The sequence below is a fragment of the Oncorhynchus gorbuscha genome, unplaced genomic scaffold (assembly GCF_021184085.1).
Source record: "Oncorhynchus gorbuscha isolate QuinsamMale2020 ecotype Even-year unplaced genomic scaffold, OgorEven_v1.0 Un_scaffold_8:::fragment_2:::debris, whole genome shotgun sequence".
Lineage (NCBI taxonomy): Eukaryota > Metazoa > Chordata > Actinopteri > Salmoniformes > Salmonidae > Oncorhynchus > Oncorhynchus gorbuscha.
Genome location: NW_025745587.1, coordinates 52,987 through 66,274, shown reverse-complemented (window position 1 = coordinate 66,274; position 13,288 = coordinate 52,987). Strand labels below are relative to the sequence as shown.

At 42.9% G+C, this 13,288-nt stretch overlaps 1 protein-coding gene across 1 annotated transcript; it reads right to left on the bottom strand.

The window, feature by feature from the left end:
• Positions 1–176: 176 nt before the first annotated feature.
• LOC124019220 (serine/threonine kinase receptor associated protein) lies at positions 177–11,450 on the bottom strand. Its single transcript, XM_046334624.1, has 9 exons — positions 10,919–11,450; positions 10,512–10,647; positions 6,274–6,355; positions 5,999–6,071; positions 5,814–5,913; positions 5,329–5,466; positions 4,894–5,030; positions 3,238–3,387; positions 177–995 (listed from the first exon to the last, which is right to left on the bottom strand). The coding sequence occupies exons 1-9, from the start codon at positions 11,028–11,030 to the stop codon at positions 928–930; spliced, it is 996 nt and encodes a 331-aa protein (XP_046190580.1). The 5' UTR covers positions 11,031–11,450; the 3' UTR covers positions 177–927.
• Between the last annotated feature and the right edge of the window lie 1,838 nt (positions 11,451–13,288).

Genomic DNA, 13,288 nt, shown 5'->3' with positions numbered 1-13,288 from the left:
ACTGCCCTGTGAAAACAGACACTATTGGACAAGAGAGGTAACATCGGGCTTTGCCATTGGTAAAGGGTACATGCACATTTTAGGCCTTTATGAGCTACCGAAATGCATAGAAATGATGTATTTTCCCTCTACTTACATTTCAAACGTTTGTGAGTCAAGTCATTTGCACAATTCACTGCAAAGCACTATCATTTAATTGATACAATAAGTTATCTTGCTACAACAAAAAGCTTTTTTGTGCATAAAAAATAAAGTAATGTATGTCTCTCTTTATTTAAATTACATAACTGCAAAGTTGCAACCAAGGACAAAAATACAAAGCAAACAACTTAAGTAATTTTACTCTCTCGCCTGTTTGAGAACATTTCCCCATATACTAGTTTAGGCTACAAGTATGGACAAAATACCACTTTTACTGAATTTAAGATAATTGAATTGAGAAAATTAACATAATTTCTCAAAGATAGCGTCAGTTTCCCTCCCCCCTGTAACTATGTGTGTATTCCCTTATTGGAAAATGAAAATAAATCAGAGAACCAAATTGCCCCTAAAGTCAATACATTTTAAACAAAAATTGTTCACAGGGTCACAGTGTTGAACAGACAGACAGATCAGGGGAGACAGACTGAGCTGATCAGAGAGAAAGCAGGCAGCGGTGAGCCTGATGCTCACAGGTCTACTACTTTCCTCTGGAGCTCAATCTCTGTGTGTGTGTGTGTTCTAATTTCAACTATAACCCATTTTGTGTGTGTAGATTTGTGTGTTGAGTCTGCCTGAACACGTGTGTAAATCGGGAGCTCAACTCCAGATCAGTTCCCGGTGAAGAGGAGGGGCTCAGGTCCTTGCTGGGGCTTGGTGTTCTGAAGAGACTGGAACACCCTGCTCTTCTCTTCACCTCCTTCTGCTCTCCTTTCTTTAATATCCATCTCAGGCCTTGATCTCAGGAGCAGCAGGAGTGCAGTATATTGTGTCAGAGTTCTCAGACACCAGCTCCTCTGTTGAGGAAAATAACATGACAAGTCAAAATCAAATCAAATCCAATTTTATTTGTCACATACACATGGTTAGCAGATGTTAATGCGAGTGTAGCGAAATGCTTGTGCTTCTAGTTCCGACAATGCAGTGATAACCAACAAGTAATCTAACTAACAATTCCAAAACTACTGTCTTATACACAGTGTAAGGGGATAAGGAACATGTACATAAGGATATATGAATGAGTGATGGTACAGAGCAGCATACAGTAGATGGTATCGAGTACAGTATATACATATGAGATGAGTGTGTAGACAAAGTAGTTAAAGTGGCTAGTGATACATGTGTTACATAAGGATGCAGTCGATGATGTAGAGTACAGTATATACATATGCATATGAGATGAATAATGTAGGGTAAGTAACATTATATAAGGTAGCATTGTTTAAAGTGGCTAGTGATATATTTACATCATTCAATGACATTTGCCTCTAGCTATTAGTGTGGCAGATCCATGGTTCGTTCCATTTCGGTTTCAAGCATCTTAACGAAGTCAGTGCTCCTTCCGATAAGTATTCAGACCCCTGGACTTTTTCCACATTTTGTTACGTTACAATCTTATTCTAAAATTTTTTTTTTTTAATTGTCATCAATCTATACATAATATCCCATAATGACAAAGTGAAAACAGGTTTAGATATTTGTACTTTTTTTTTTAAACTGACAGAAATAACATATTTACATAAGTATTCAGACCCTTTGCTATGAGGCTCGAAATTGAGCTCATGTTTTCATTGATACTCAGCAAACTGGATGCAGTCTATCCCAGTGCCATCCGTTTTGTCACCAAAGCCTCATATACCATCCACCACTGCGACCTGTATGCTCTCGTTGCCTGGCCCTCGCTACATATTCGTAGGTAAAGCTCCGCCTTATCTCAGCTCACTGGTCACAATAACAACACCCACCCGTAGCACGTGTTCCAGCAGGTATATCTCACTGGTCATCCCCAAAGCCAACACCCCCTTTGGCCACCTTTCCTTCCAGTTCTCTGCTGCCAATGACTGGAACGAATTGCAAAAAAATAGCTGAAGCTGAAGTCTTACATCTCCCTCACTAACTTTAAGCATCAGCTATCTGAGCAGCTCACCGATAGCTGCAGCTGTACACAGCCCATCTGTAAATAGCCCATCCAACTACCTACCTCATCCCCATATTGTTTTTAAATGGACCCTTTTTGCTCTTTTGCACACCAGTATTTCTACTTGCGAATCATCATCTGCACATCCATCACTCCAGTGTTAATTTGCTAAATTGTAATTACTTTGCTACTATGGCCTATTTATTGCCTTACCTCCTTGCTCCATTTGCACACACTGTATACAGATTTTTCTATTGTGTTATTGACTGTACTTTTGTTTATCCCATGTGTAACTCTGTGTTGTTTGTCGCACTGCTTTGCTTTATCTTGGCCAGGTCGCAGTTGTAAATGAGAACTAAATAAAGGTGAAATTTAAAAAATAAAATAATAATCCTTGAGATTTTTCTACAACTTGGAGTCCACCTATGATACATTCTATTGATTGGACATGATTTGGAAAGGCACACACCTGTCTATATAAGATCCCACAGTTGACAGTGCAAGTCAGAGCAAAAATCAAGCAATGAGGTCAAAGGATTGACCGGGGAGCTCCGAGACAGGATTGTGTTGAGGCACAGATCTGGGGAAGGGTACCAAAACATTTCTGCAGCAATGAAGGTCCCCAAGAACACAGTGGCCTGCATCATTCTTAAATGGAAGAAGTTTGGAACCACAAAGACTCTTCCTAGAGCTGGCCGCCCGGCCAAACTGAGTAATCAGGGGAGAAGGACCTTAGTTAGGGAGGCGACCAACAACCCGATGGTCACTCTGACAGAGCTCCAGAGTTCCTCTGTGGAGATGGGAGAACCTTCCAGAAGGACAACCATCTCTGCAGCATGCCACCAAATCAGGCCTTTATGGTAGAGTGGCCAGACAGAAGCCACTCCTCAGTAAAAGGCACGACAGCCCACTTGGAGTTTGTCCAAAGGCACCTAAATGACTCTCAGACCGATGAAAGCAAGATTTAACTCTAAGGCCTGAATGGCAATTGTCACGTCTGGAGGAAACCAGGCACCGCTCATCACATGGCCATGCCATATTACTTATACCTACCCAGTCATTTCAGATACTAAAGTTTCCAGGAATCCCTATTCATTTGGGATTAAGCAATTACAACTCACCAGGAAGGACACACTTCCACAGGCCATAGGTTTTGCCGACCGCAGTCTGCCACAGCCGGAGCGTACCGTCCTCAGAGCCACTGGCATACAGCTCCCCGTCTGGACTGAACCGCACGCAGTGTACTGGCCCAAAGTGGCCCTTGTACGACTCTACAGGAGTGGAGAGAGAGCCACAGCAGTGTTAAACATGACCCTAAAACATGTCCACACACAGGTTATAAAGCCATACATGTGAGGCAGCAGCCACTATCGTCCAACAGTATGCGGTCAATGTCAGCGAGTTGGTTAGGATTGAGTGAGCATTCTCTTATATACAGCGCATTCGGAAACTATTCAGACCCGTTGACTTTTTCCACATTTTGTTACATTACAGCCTTATTCTAAAATGCATTATTTTTTCTCATCAATCTACACACAGTGACAAAGCAAAAACAGATTTTTTTGAAATTTTGCAAATGTATTAAAAATAAAACGGAAATACATGATTTACTTAAAATAGGATTGTGTTGATGCACAGATCTGGGGAAGGGTAACAAAACAAATCTGCAGCATTGAAGGTCCCCAAGAATACAGTGGCCTCTATCACTCTTAAATGAAAGAAGTTTGGAACCACCAACACTCTTCCTAGAGCTGGCCGCCCGGCCAAACTGAGCCATCAGGGAGGTCACTCTGACAGAGCTCCAGAGTTCCTCTGTGGAGATGGTTGTCCTTCTGGAAGGTTCTCCCATCTCTGCAGCACTCCACCAATCAGGCCTTTATGGTAGAGTGGCCAGACGGAAGCCACTGCTCAGTAAAAGGCACATGGCAGCCCGCTTGGAGTTTGCCAAAACACACCTAAAGGACTCTCAGACCATGAGAAACAAGATTCTCTGGTGTGATGAAGCCAAGATTGAACTCTTTGGCCTGAATGCCAAGCGTCACGTCTGTAGGAAACCTGACACCATCCCTACAGTGAAGCATGGTGGTGACAGCATCATGCTGTGGGGATGTTTTTCAGCTGCAGGGACTGGGAGACTAGTCAAGAACGAGGGAAAGTTGAACGGAGCACAGAGATCTCCTTGATAAAAACCTGCTCCAGAGTGATCAGGACATCATACTGGGGCGAAGGTTCACCTTCCAACAGGACAACGACCATAGGCACACAACAAAAACAACGCCAAGTGGCTTCAGGACAAGTCTCAATGTCCTTGAGTGACCCAGCCAGAGCCCAGACTTGAACTGTGCCGCAACGCTCCCCATCCAACATGACAGAGATTGAGAGGATCTGCAGAGAACAAATGGGAGAAACTCCCCAAATACAGGTGTGCCAAGCTTGTAGCGTCATACCCATGAAGACTCGAGGCTGTAATCGCTGCCAAAGGTGCTTCAACAAAGTATTGAGTGAAGGGTATACTTATGTAAAAGTGGTATTTACGTGTTTTTGAATTTATTTATAAATGTGCAAAAATGTATAAAAAACTGTTTTTGCTTTGTCATTATAGGCTGTTGTGTAGATTGATGAGGGGAAACAATTGAATCAATTTTAGAATGAGGCTGTAACGTAACAAAATGTGGAAAAAGTCAAGAGGTCTGAATACTTTCCCGAACGCACTGCAAATTGGTGTGATTTTATATGACTCCTTGTGAAGTTTTTTTGTAGTGTAAGCTGCTGCTTACCCAACTCCTCCTTGGTGCCGTAGTCAAATTTGTAGAGCTTGAAGTCATCTCCTCCAGCAACAAAGAAGTCCTTATCTGGATGCAGCGAGGCAGAGTGAATGGAGGCAGGGGCATCCACAGTCTTGATCATGTCAAGGCTAGGGAGAAACACAAGTCAGAGTAAGGAAACACACACAGCTTTTAGCACTAGCCATCAATATCAAATATGAGAGAAATCAAACCATAACGGACGTCATATACTGTCTGCTATGACTGCCCCTGAGGTTTAGGTAGAAGTAGTCCCTAACCAATGATACAGGGTCAGATATTTTATCAGTCCCCTAATGGTTTAGGCTAGGTTTGGTGGTGGGAAAATCTTATCCTAGATCTGTGGTTAGTGGCAATGTCTACCTCGAGCTATGCCCGAGGGCAATGCCTGGGTTTTCTGTATTGTACCTGAGGGCATTGTAGAACGCAATGGTCTTTCCATAGGTGATGACCAAAACTTCTCCGTCAGGGATGTACTCCATGCTGCTGACTGACATGTCGAAGGAGAGCTGCTTCACAACCTCAGTGGAATTCCTGTCCCACAGTCTACACAAGGGAACAGAGTGCGTATATAGCAATACCCATTTTAGATCAATAGATACAGTACCGTATTGATTGAAAAGTCATCAAGAAATGACAGCAAAAATCTAAGAGAGAGTGATGGCCAGACTTGTATGACCATAGTATGTTAATCAACTTTCAATGTTGCTAATCACACACTGCCCTCCTGTGTTCATATTGGGCAGAGACTTTTTGCTGCAAAGGAAAATGACTGCAAATGCTTCCAAATGTTCCCAATAGTATATAAAGGTGTGTGGTCATCCTATCAGCTTTTTGGCATCATAATAATATCAATGACAAATGTAGAACCAGGTAGATCAAAGAGCACTGACCGTACGGTTTTGTCATCAGCGGCAGAGAGGATCTGTGTGTCGTTGTTACACCACAGGGCTTTCTTTATGGCAGACGTGTGCCCTGTAATCTCTTGCGGTTCTGAGGGAAACAAAACACAATACATATCTAAACACAACCAAACGTTCACACAAACAATTAAACGAGGGGTTGCATTGGTACGAACCTGCTTCCGGTTTGTTGAGGTCGTAGATACGTATGATCTTGTCATTCCCTCCTGTTAACAGACAACTGCTATCCTGTCAGAGAGAAATAGAGGGGGAAGAAGTTGACTCAAATATCCAATACATGAAAGTCCCATAAGAAATTCCCTAGAACAAAAAAGATAAGCAAGACATGTAAACAGGTTTACACTGTCATGACAGGGAGCATTTAAGTCCTCAATCTCATACATTTGACACATACAGTAAAACCCATATCAGTACCAAGTAACTGTAGTACCTGAGTAAAATTGACTGACTTGACAATGTGCTTGTGTGCCAGCGTGAGGACCTCATCTCCAGTCACGGCATCCCACACCTTCCTGAAGAGCAAATAGATACAGTCATCATCAGCATGTCAGCCAAGAAAAATAATACAGAAGCCTAGTTACCACTTGCCAGACATGCGTTTGCTTTCAACAACTGTTGTTGAAACGACAAATAAGTTGGCTAAAGCAGACAGACTAGTGCCTAGGCTAGGAGAGTAATAAGCTAATGTCTCTCAATGAACAATTTGAAGACAGGAAAGCTAAGGCCAGCTTCTTCAGGCAGAAGTTTGCATCCTGTAGCTCCAACTCCAAAAAGTTCTGAGACACTGAAGTCCTTGGAGAACAAGAGCACCTCCTCCCAGCTGCCCACTGCACTGAGGCTAGGTAACACGGTCACCACCGATAAATCCATGATTATCTAAAACTTCAACAAGCATTTCTCAACGGCTGGCCATGCCTTCCGCCTGGCTACTCCTACCTCGGCCAACAGCTTCCGCCCCCCCCGCAGCTACTCGCTCAAGCCTCTCCAGGTTCTCCTTTACCCAAATCCGGATAGCAGATGTTCTGAAAGAGCTGCAAAACCTGGACCCGTACAAATCAGCTGGGCTTGACAATCTTGACCCTCTATTTCTGAAACTATCCGCCGCCATTGTCGCAACCCCTATTACCAGCCTGTTCAACCTCTTTCATATCGTCTGAGATCCCCAAGGATTGGAAAGCTGCCGCAGTCATCCCCCTCTTCAAAGGGGGAGACACCCTGGACCCAAACTGTTACAGACCTATATCCATCCTGCCCTGCCTATCTAAGGTCTTCGAAAGCCACGTCAACAAACAGGTCAATGACCATCTCAAATCCCACCGTACCTTCTCCGCTGTGCAATCTGGTTTCCGAGCCGGTCACGGGTGCACCTCAGCCACGCTCAAGGTACTAAACGATATCATAACCGCCATCGATAAAAGACAGTACTGTGCAGCAGTCTTCATCGACCTTGCCAAGGCTTTCGACTCTGTCAATCACCATATTCTTATCGGCAGACTCAGTAGCCTCGGTTTTTCGGATGACTGCCTTGCCTGGCTCACCAATTACTTTGCAGACAGAGTTCAGTGTGTCAAATCGGAGGGCATGCTGTCCGGTCCTCTGGCAGTCTCTATGGGGGTGCTACAGGGTTCAATCCTCGGGCCGACTCTTTTCTCTGTATATATCAATGATGTTGCTCTTGCTGCGGGCGATTCCCTGATCCACCTCTACGCAGACGACACCATTCTATATACTTCCGGCCCGTCCTTGGACACTGTGCTATCTAACCTCCAAACGAGCTTCAATGCCATACAACACTCCTTCCGTGGCCTCCAACTGCTCTTAAACGCTAGTAAAACCAAATGCATGCTTTTCAACCGTTCGCTGCCTGCACCCGCACGCCTGACCAGCATCACCACCCTGGATGGTTCCGACCTTGAATATGTGGACATCTATAAGTACCTAGGTGTCTGGCTAGACTGTAAACTCTCCTTCCAGACTCATATCAAACATCTCCAATCGAAAATCAAATCAAAAGTCTGCTTTCTATTCCGCAACAAAGCCTCCTTCACTCACGCCGCCAAACTTACCCTCGTAAAACTGACTATCCTACCGATCCTCGACTTTGGCGATGTCATCTACAAAATTGCTACCAACACTCTACTCAGCAAACTGGATGCAGTTTATCACAGTGCCATCCGTTTTGTCACTAAAGCACCTTATACCACCCACCACTGCGACTTGTATGCTTTAGTCGGCTGGCCCTCGCTACATATTCGTCGCCAGACCCACTGGCTCCAGGTCATCTACAAGTCCATGCTAGGTAAAGCTCCGCCTTAGCTCAGTTCACTGGTCACGATGGAAACACCCATCCGTAGCACGCGCTCCAGCAGGTATCTCACTGATCATCCCTAAAGCCAACACCTCATTTGGCCGCCTTTCGTTCCAGTTCTCTGCTGCCTGTGACTGGAACGAATTGCAAAAATCGCTGAAGTTGGAGACTTTTATCTCCCTCACCAACTTCAAAGATCTGCTATCTGTCCAGGCACTTGTCATCTCCCGTCTGGATTACTGCAACTCGCTGTTGGCTGGGCTCCCTGCCTGTGCCATTAAACCCCTACAACTCATCCAGAACGCCGCAGCCCGTCTAGTGTTCAACCTTCCCAAGTTCTCTCACGTCACCCCGCTCCTCCGCTCTCTCCACTGGCTTCCAGTTGAAGCTCGCATCCGCTACAAGACCATGGTGCTTGCCTACGGAGCTGTGAGGGGAACGGCACCTCAGTACCTCCAGGCTCTGATCAGGCCCTACACCCAAATAAGGGCACTGCGTTCATCCACCTCTGGCCTGCTCGCCTCCCTACCACTGAGGAAGTACAGTTCCCGCTCAGCCCAGTCAAAACTGTTCGCTGCTCTGGCTCCCCAATGGTGGAACAAACTCCCTCACGACGCCAGGACAGCGGAGTCAATCACCACCTTCCGGAGACACCTGAAACCCCACCTCTTTAAGGAATACCTAGGATAGGATAAAGTAATCCTTCTCACCCCCCCCCCCCTTTAAAATATTTAGATGCACTATTGTAAAGTGGCTGTTCCACTGGATGTCATAAGGTGAATGCACCAATTTGTAAGTCGCTCTGGATAAGAGCGTCTGCTAAATGACTTAAATGTAAATGTATCTGAGCAGCTAACCGATCGCTGCAGCTGTACAGTCCATCGGTAAACAGCCCACCCAATTTTACCTACCTCATCCCCATACTGTTTTTATTTACTTTTCTGCTCTTTTTCACACCAATATCTCTACCTATACATGACCATCTGATCATTTATCACTCCAGTGTTAATCTGCAAAATTGTAACTATTCGCCTACCTCCTTATGCCTTTTGCACACAATGTACATAGACTCCCCTTTTTTTTCTACTGTGTTATTGACTTGTTAATTGTTTACTCCACGTGTAACTCTGTGTTGTCTGTTCACACTGCTATGCTTACTTGGCCAGGTCGCAGATGCAAATGAGAACTTGTTCTCAACTAGCCTACCTGGTTAAATAAAGGTGAAATAAAAATAAAAACTTAACACTCATTCTGTTCTGAAGTACAGTATAGCCTGGTTCTGTACCATATGTGCTGCAGTCAACACTTATTTTTTTTAACCTTTATTTAACTAGGTCAGTTAAGAACAAATTCTGCCCTATGGGACTCCCAATCACCGGCAGTTGTGGTACAGCCTGGATTCGAACCAGGGTGTCTGTAGTGACGCCTCTAGCACTGGGATGCAGTGCCTTAGACCACTGGGCCACTCGGGAAACTTATAGAGCCCACCAGCTTGTAGTCCTAAAAATCTGAAATTGGTTGACATTTTCTACCTATGGTTCGTTCACCATTCCTATTGGGGAAATTAATGGGGTTTTGGGATATATGCTGAAATTAAGGTCTGAGGTTAACAGAGGCTTAGGCGATCTTATAAGTTTTGTTCTATGAGAAAATATCAGTCAGTTACCCTGACCTTTATGAATTATAAAGCTTATGTGCTCAAAATAAGTCCGTTGCTAACAAGTCACTAACTTTTTACTTGTTTGGATTACATAAATGCTTCATAATTATCTCATAAGCCCTTGTTTACAGCAGACCTTATTTTCGGCGTTTATCCACCTAAAAACATTATTTTCCCCATAGGCGTTGGCCAATAAGCCATGGCAAAGTTAGCCTCCGTTATAGCCCGCAAACTCTAGTCGGCATTCTGCCTTCTCCTACAGTTTTCAGCCAACAGCTGCGCCCACAACTGCCGAGTTAATCTTACAAACAAGTGTTTGGAGAATGCTAGATAGCCAATTAGTACAGGTGGTCGCTGCTTGTCTTCCATCGGTTTCTCATAAAAGCAAGCACTGTAACATGGGTATATGGCCGTGCGGCAACACTAACCCTATTAAGGGGTATCAATTTAACCTTTTGTATTTTGAAAACTATTTCTTGCTGATATGAAAGCTAAGGTCCTTGTTCTTCCAAAACCGTACCGCAAGCGACATGTATTAATGTTCAGATTGAGCGTTGTTGCTCTTAACAAAACGCCTTCGTCCAATGACTCCTATGTGTAATGGAGTCATGATCAAGGGCTAACCTCCATTACTATTGCTGTCTATATTGTTGTCGTAACATGGTCATGGCCAGGCTATGTTGTAGGCCTAAATACATACGCAGTGAAGTCTGCAGCAGCAGTGGCTGCCTTGGTGGCTTCATTATTCAGAGTTGCCCCCCAGACAGCACCCTTGTGACCCAAGAACGTTCCGATCCAGTCCCCTGTGTCTCCCTGGCGCAACATGGGTTTGCCATCTATAAGAAGGAACATTCATAAGTGGTTAGTACATTCACAAGTGGTTAGACAACTACAGTACCTCCAACTGTAGCACATACATAAGAAGTGAAATAGTCTGATGATCATTTTCAAAATACATCTATTCAATTCCCCTCTCTATTCTAACTCCCACCAGAGGAAAAGGTGTGATGGAACTTTGTTTACCTCTACTTTAAATTCACTATTTTCTAAACAATTATATATGGTTATCTACTACAATAAGGACTGTATCTAGCAAATATATCTTACCTTTGCAGGCACTGATGAGGAAATACCCGTATGGGGTGATTCCACTGAAGGCTAGATCCACCACAGGTCTTGTGTGGCCAGAGCAGGTGAGTGGTGTCTGTCTCATTGCCATGCTCACCTTTGTTTCAGACTGACTGGCTAATAAACAATACAAACTGTTAAAATAATATCACCAAAAGTATGGAGCTAGTTAATGAATATAAATGACAGCTTGCAACTGGCTAGCTAATGTATGTAATGAGATTGCTAAAACTCTGGCTCGTGCTGAATAGCTAACGTTAGCTTCCAATGGAACCAAAGTTAGCTTGACAGACATTAGCTAGCCAACGATTCTAGATAGTTTGAAGATAACGCAACCAACGTTAACTAGATTTTATGAAAAAAAGGAGAAGGAATTAAGCGAAGATATTGATGTTTCAGTGAAGGCAAAGGGCTTCTCTCCCAGCTAGGAAAGAGCGCTAATAGCTACAATATTGCAACTAACTAGCAACGTGCAGTTAACGGCCTTAGGTATTTAAATAATATTGTAAATATAGAAATACTTCCGGTATCACGAACGCTGACGTATTTCTCTAAATAAAAGTCCCAGATCTAAGTTAATGATCAAGACTCAAGATCATTGGTGGTACAATGAAATCATCTATAATTTTGCACTTTGTCAAATATTTTAAACGTGTCCAACTTTTTCGAATAATATTTGATTAATTACATTTGGACTCCAAATGATTGCTCATCCTGTCTGTATTTATCGGTATCATCAAGACTCATATTTTAACGTGCTACATTGAATATTATAATATTGTAAAATGTACAGAACTTTTTGAGGGGACATGTGTAAATCTAGAGCATCAGGAGTGTGAGGGGTACAACTTGTGCAAAGCTCTTAGAGCTCTATGATGTTGAAAATAACATGTAGACTTGCCTTAGATGGCTTTGCCACACACAGATTGTACATGAAACATAGAGGCAGAAAGAGGGTTCTGGATTAAGGCCCCCAGGGTTCTAGTCTAGAAGCACACTTTCCACCAGTGGTGGGGAAAGTACCCAATTGTTATACTTGAGTAGAAGTAAAGATACCTTAATAAAAAATGACTCAATAAAAAGTGAAAGTCACTCAGTAAAATACTACTGGAGTAAAAGTTTTAAAGTATTTTGTTTTAAATATCAGCAGTAAATGTAATTGAGAAAATATACTTAAGTATCAAACGTGAAAGCAAAAATAGACATTTCAAATTACGGATGTTTATTTATATATTTTTATTTGCGGATAGCCAGTGGCACGCTCCAACACTCAGACATCATTTACAAACGAAGCATGTGTTTAGTGAGTCCACCAGATCAGAGGCGGCAAGGATGACCAGGGATGTTCTCTTTATAATTGTGTGACCATTTTCTTGTCCTGTTAAGCATTAAAAATGTAACCAGTACTTTTGGGTGTAAAAATAAAAGTTTTCAAAAATATAAATACTAAAGTAAAGTACAGATACCCTAAAAAAAACAACTTAATGGTATCTACAGTTAATTGAGGTAGCTATGTACACTACCGGACAAAAGTTTTACAACACCTACTCATTCAAGGGTTTTTCTTTCTTTTTACTATTTTCTACATTGTAGAATAATAATGAAGACATCAAAACTATGAAATAACACATATGGAATCATGTAGTAATCAAAAATGTGTTAAACAAATGAAAATATATTTAATATTTGAGATTCTTCAAATAGCCACCCTTTGCCTTGATGACAGCTTTACACACGCTTGGCATTCTCTCAACCAGCTTCATGAGGTCGTCACCTGGAATGTATTTCAATTAACAGGTGTGCCTTCTTAGAAGTGAATTTGTGGGATTTCTTTCCTTCTTAATGCGTTTGAGCCAATCAGTTGTGTTGTGACAAAGTAGGGGGGTATACCGAAGATAGTCCTATTTGGTAAAAGACCAGAAAAAGCTCAAATAAGCAAAGAGAAATGACAGTCCATCATTACTTTAGGACATGAAGGTCAATCAATCTGAAAAATGTCAAGAACTTTTAAAGTTTCTTCAAGTGCAGTCGCAAAAATCATCAAGCATTATGATGAAACTGGCTCAAACTGGCTCTCATGAGGACTGCCATGGTCGAATTGCTGCAAAGGAACCACTACTAAAGGACACCAATAAGAAGAAGAGACTTGCTTGGGCCAAGAAACACGAGCAATGGACATTAGATGGGTGGAAATTTGTCCTTTGGTCTGGAGTCCAAATTGGAGATTTTTGGTTCCAACCACCGTGTCTTTGTGAGTCGCAGAGTAGGTGAACAGATGATCTCTGCATGTGTATTTCTCACCGTAAGCATGGAGGAGGAGGTGTGATGGTGTGGGGGTGCTTAGCTGGT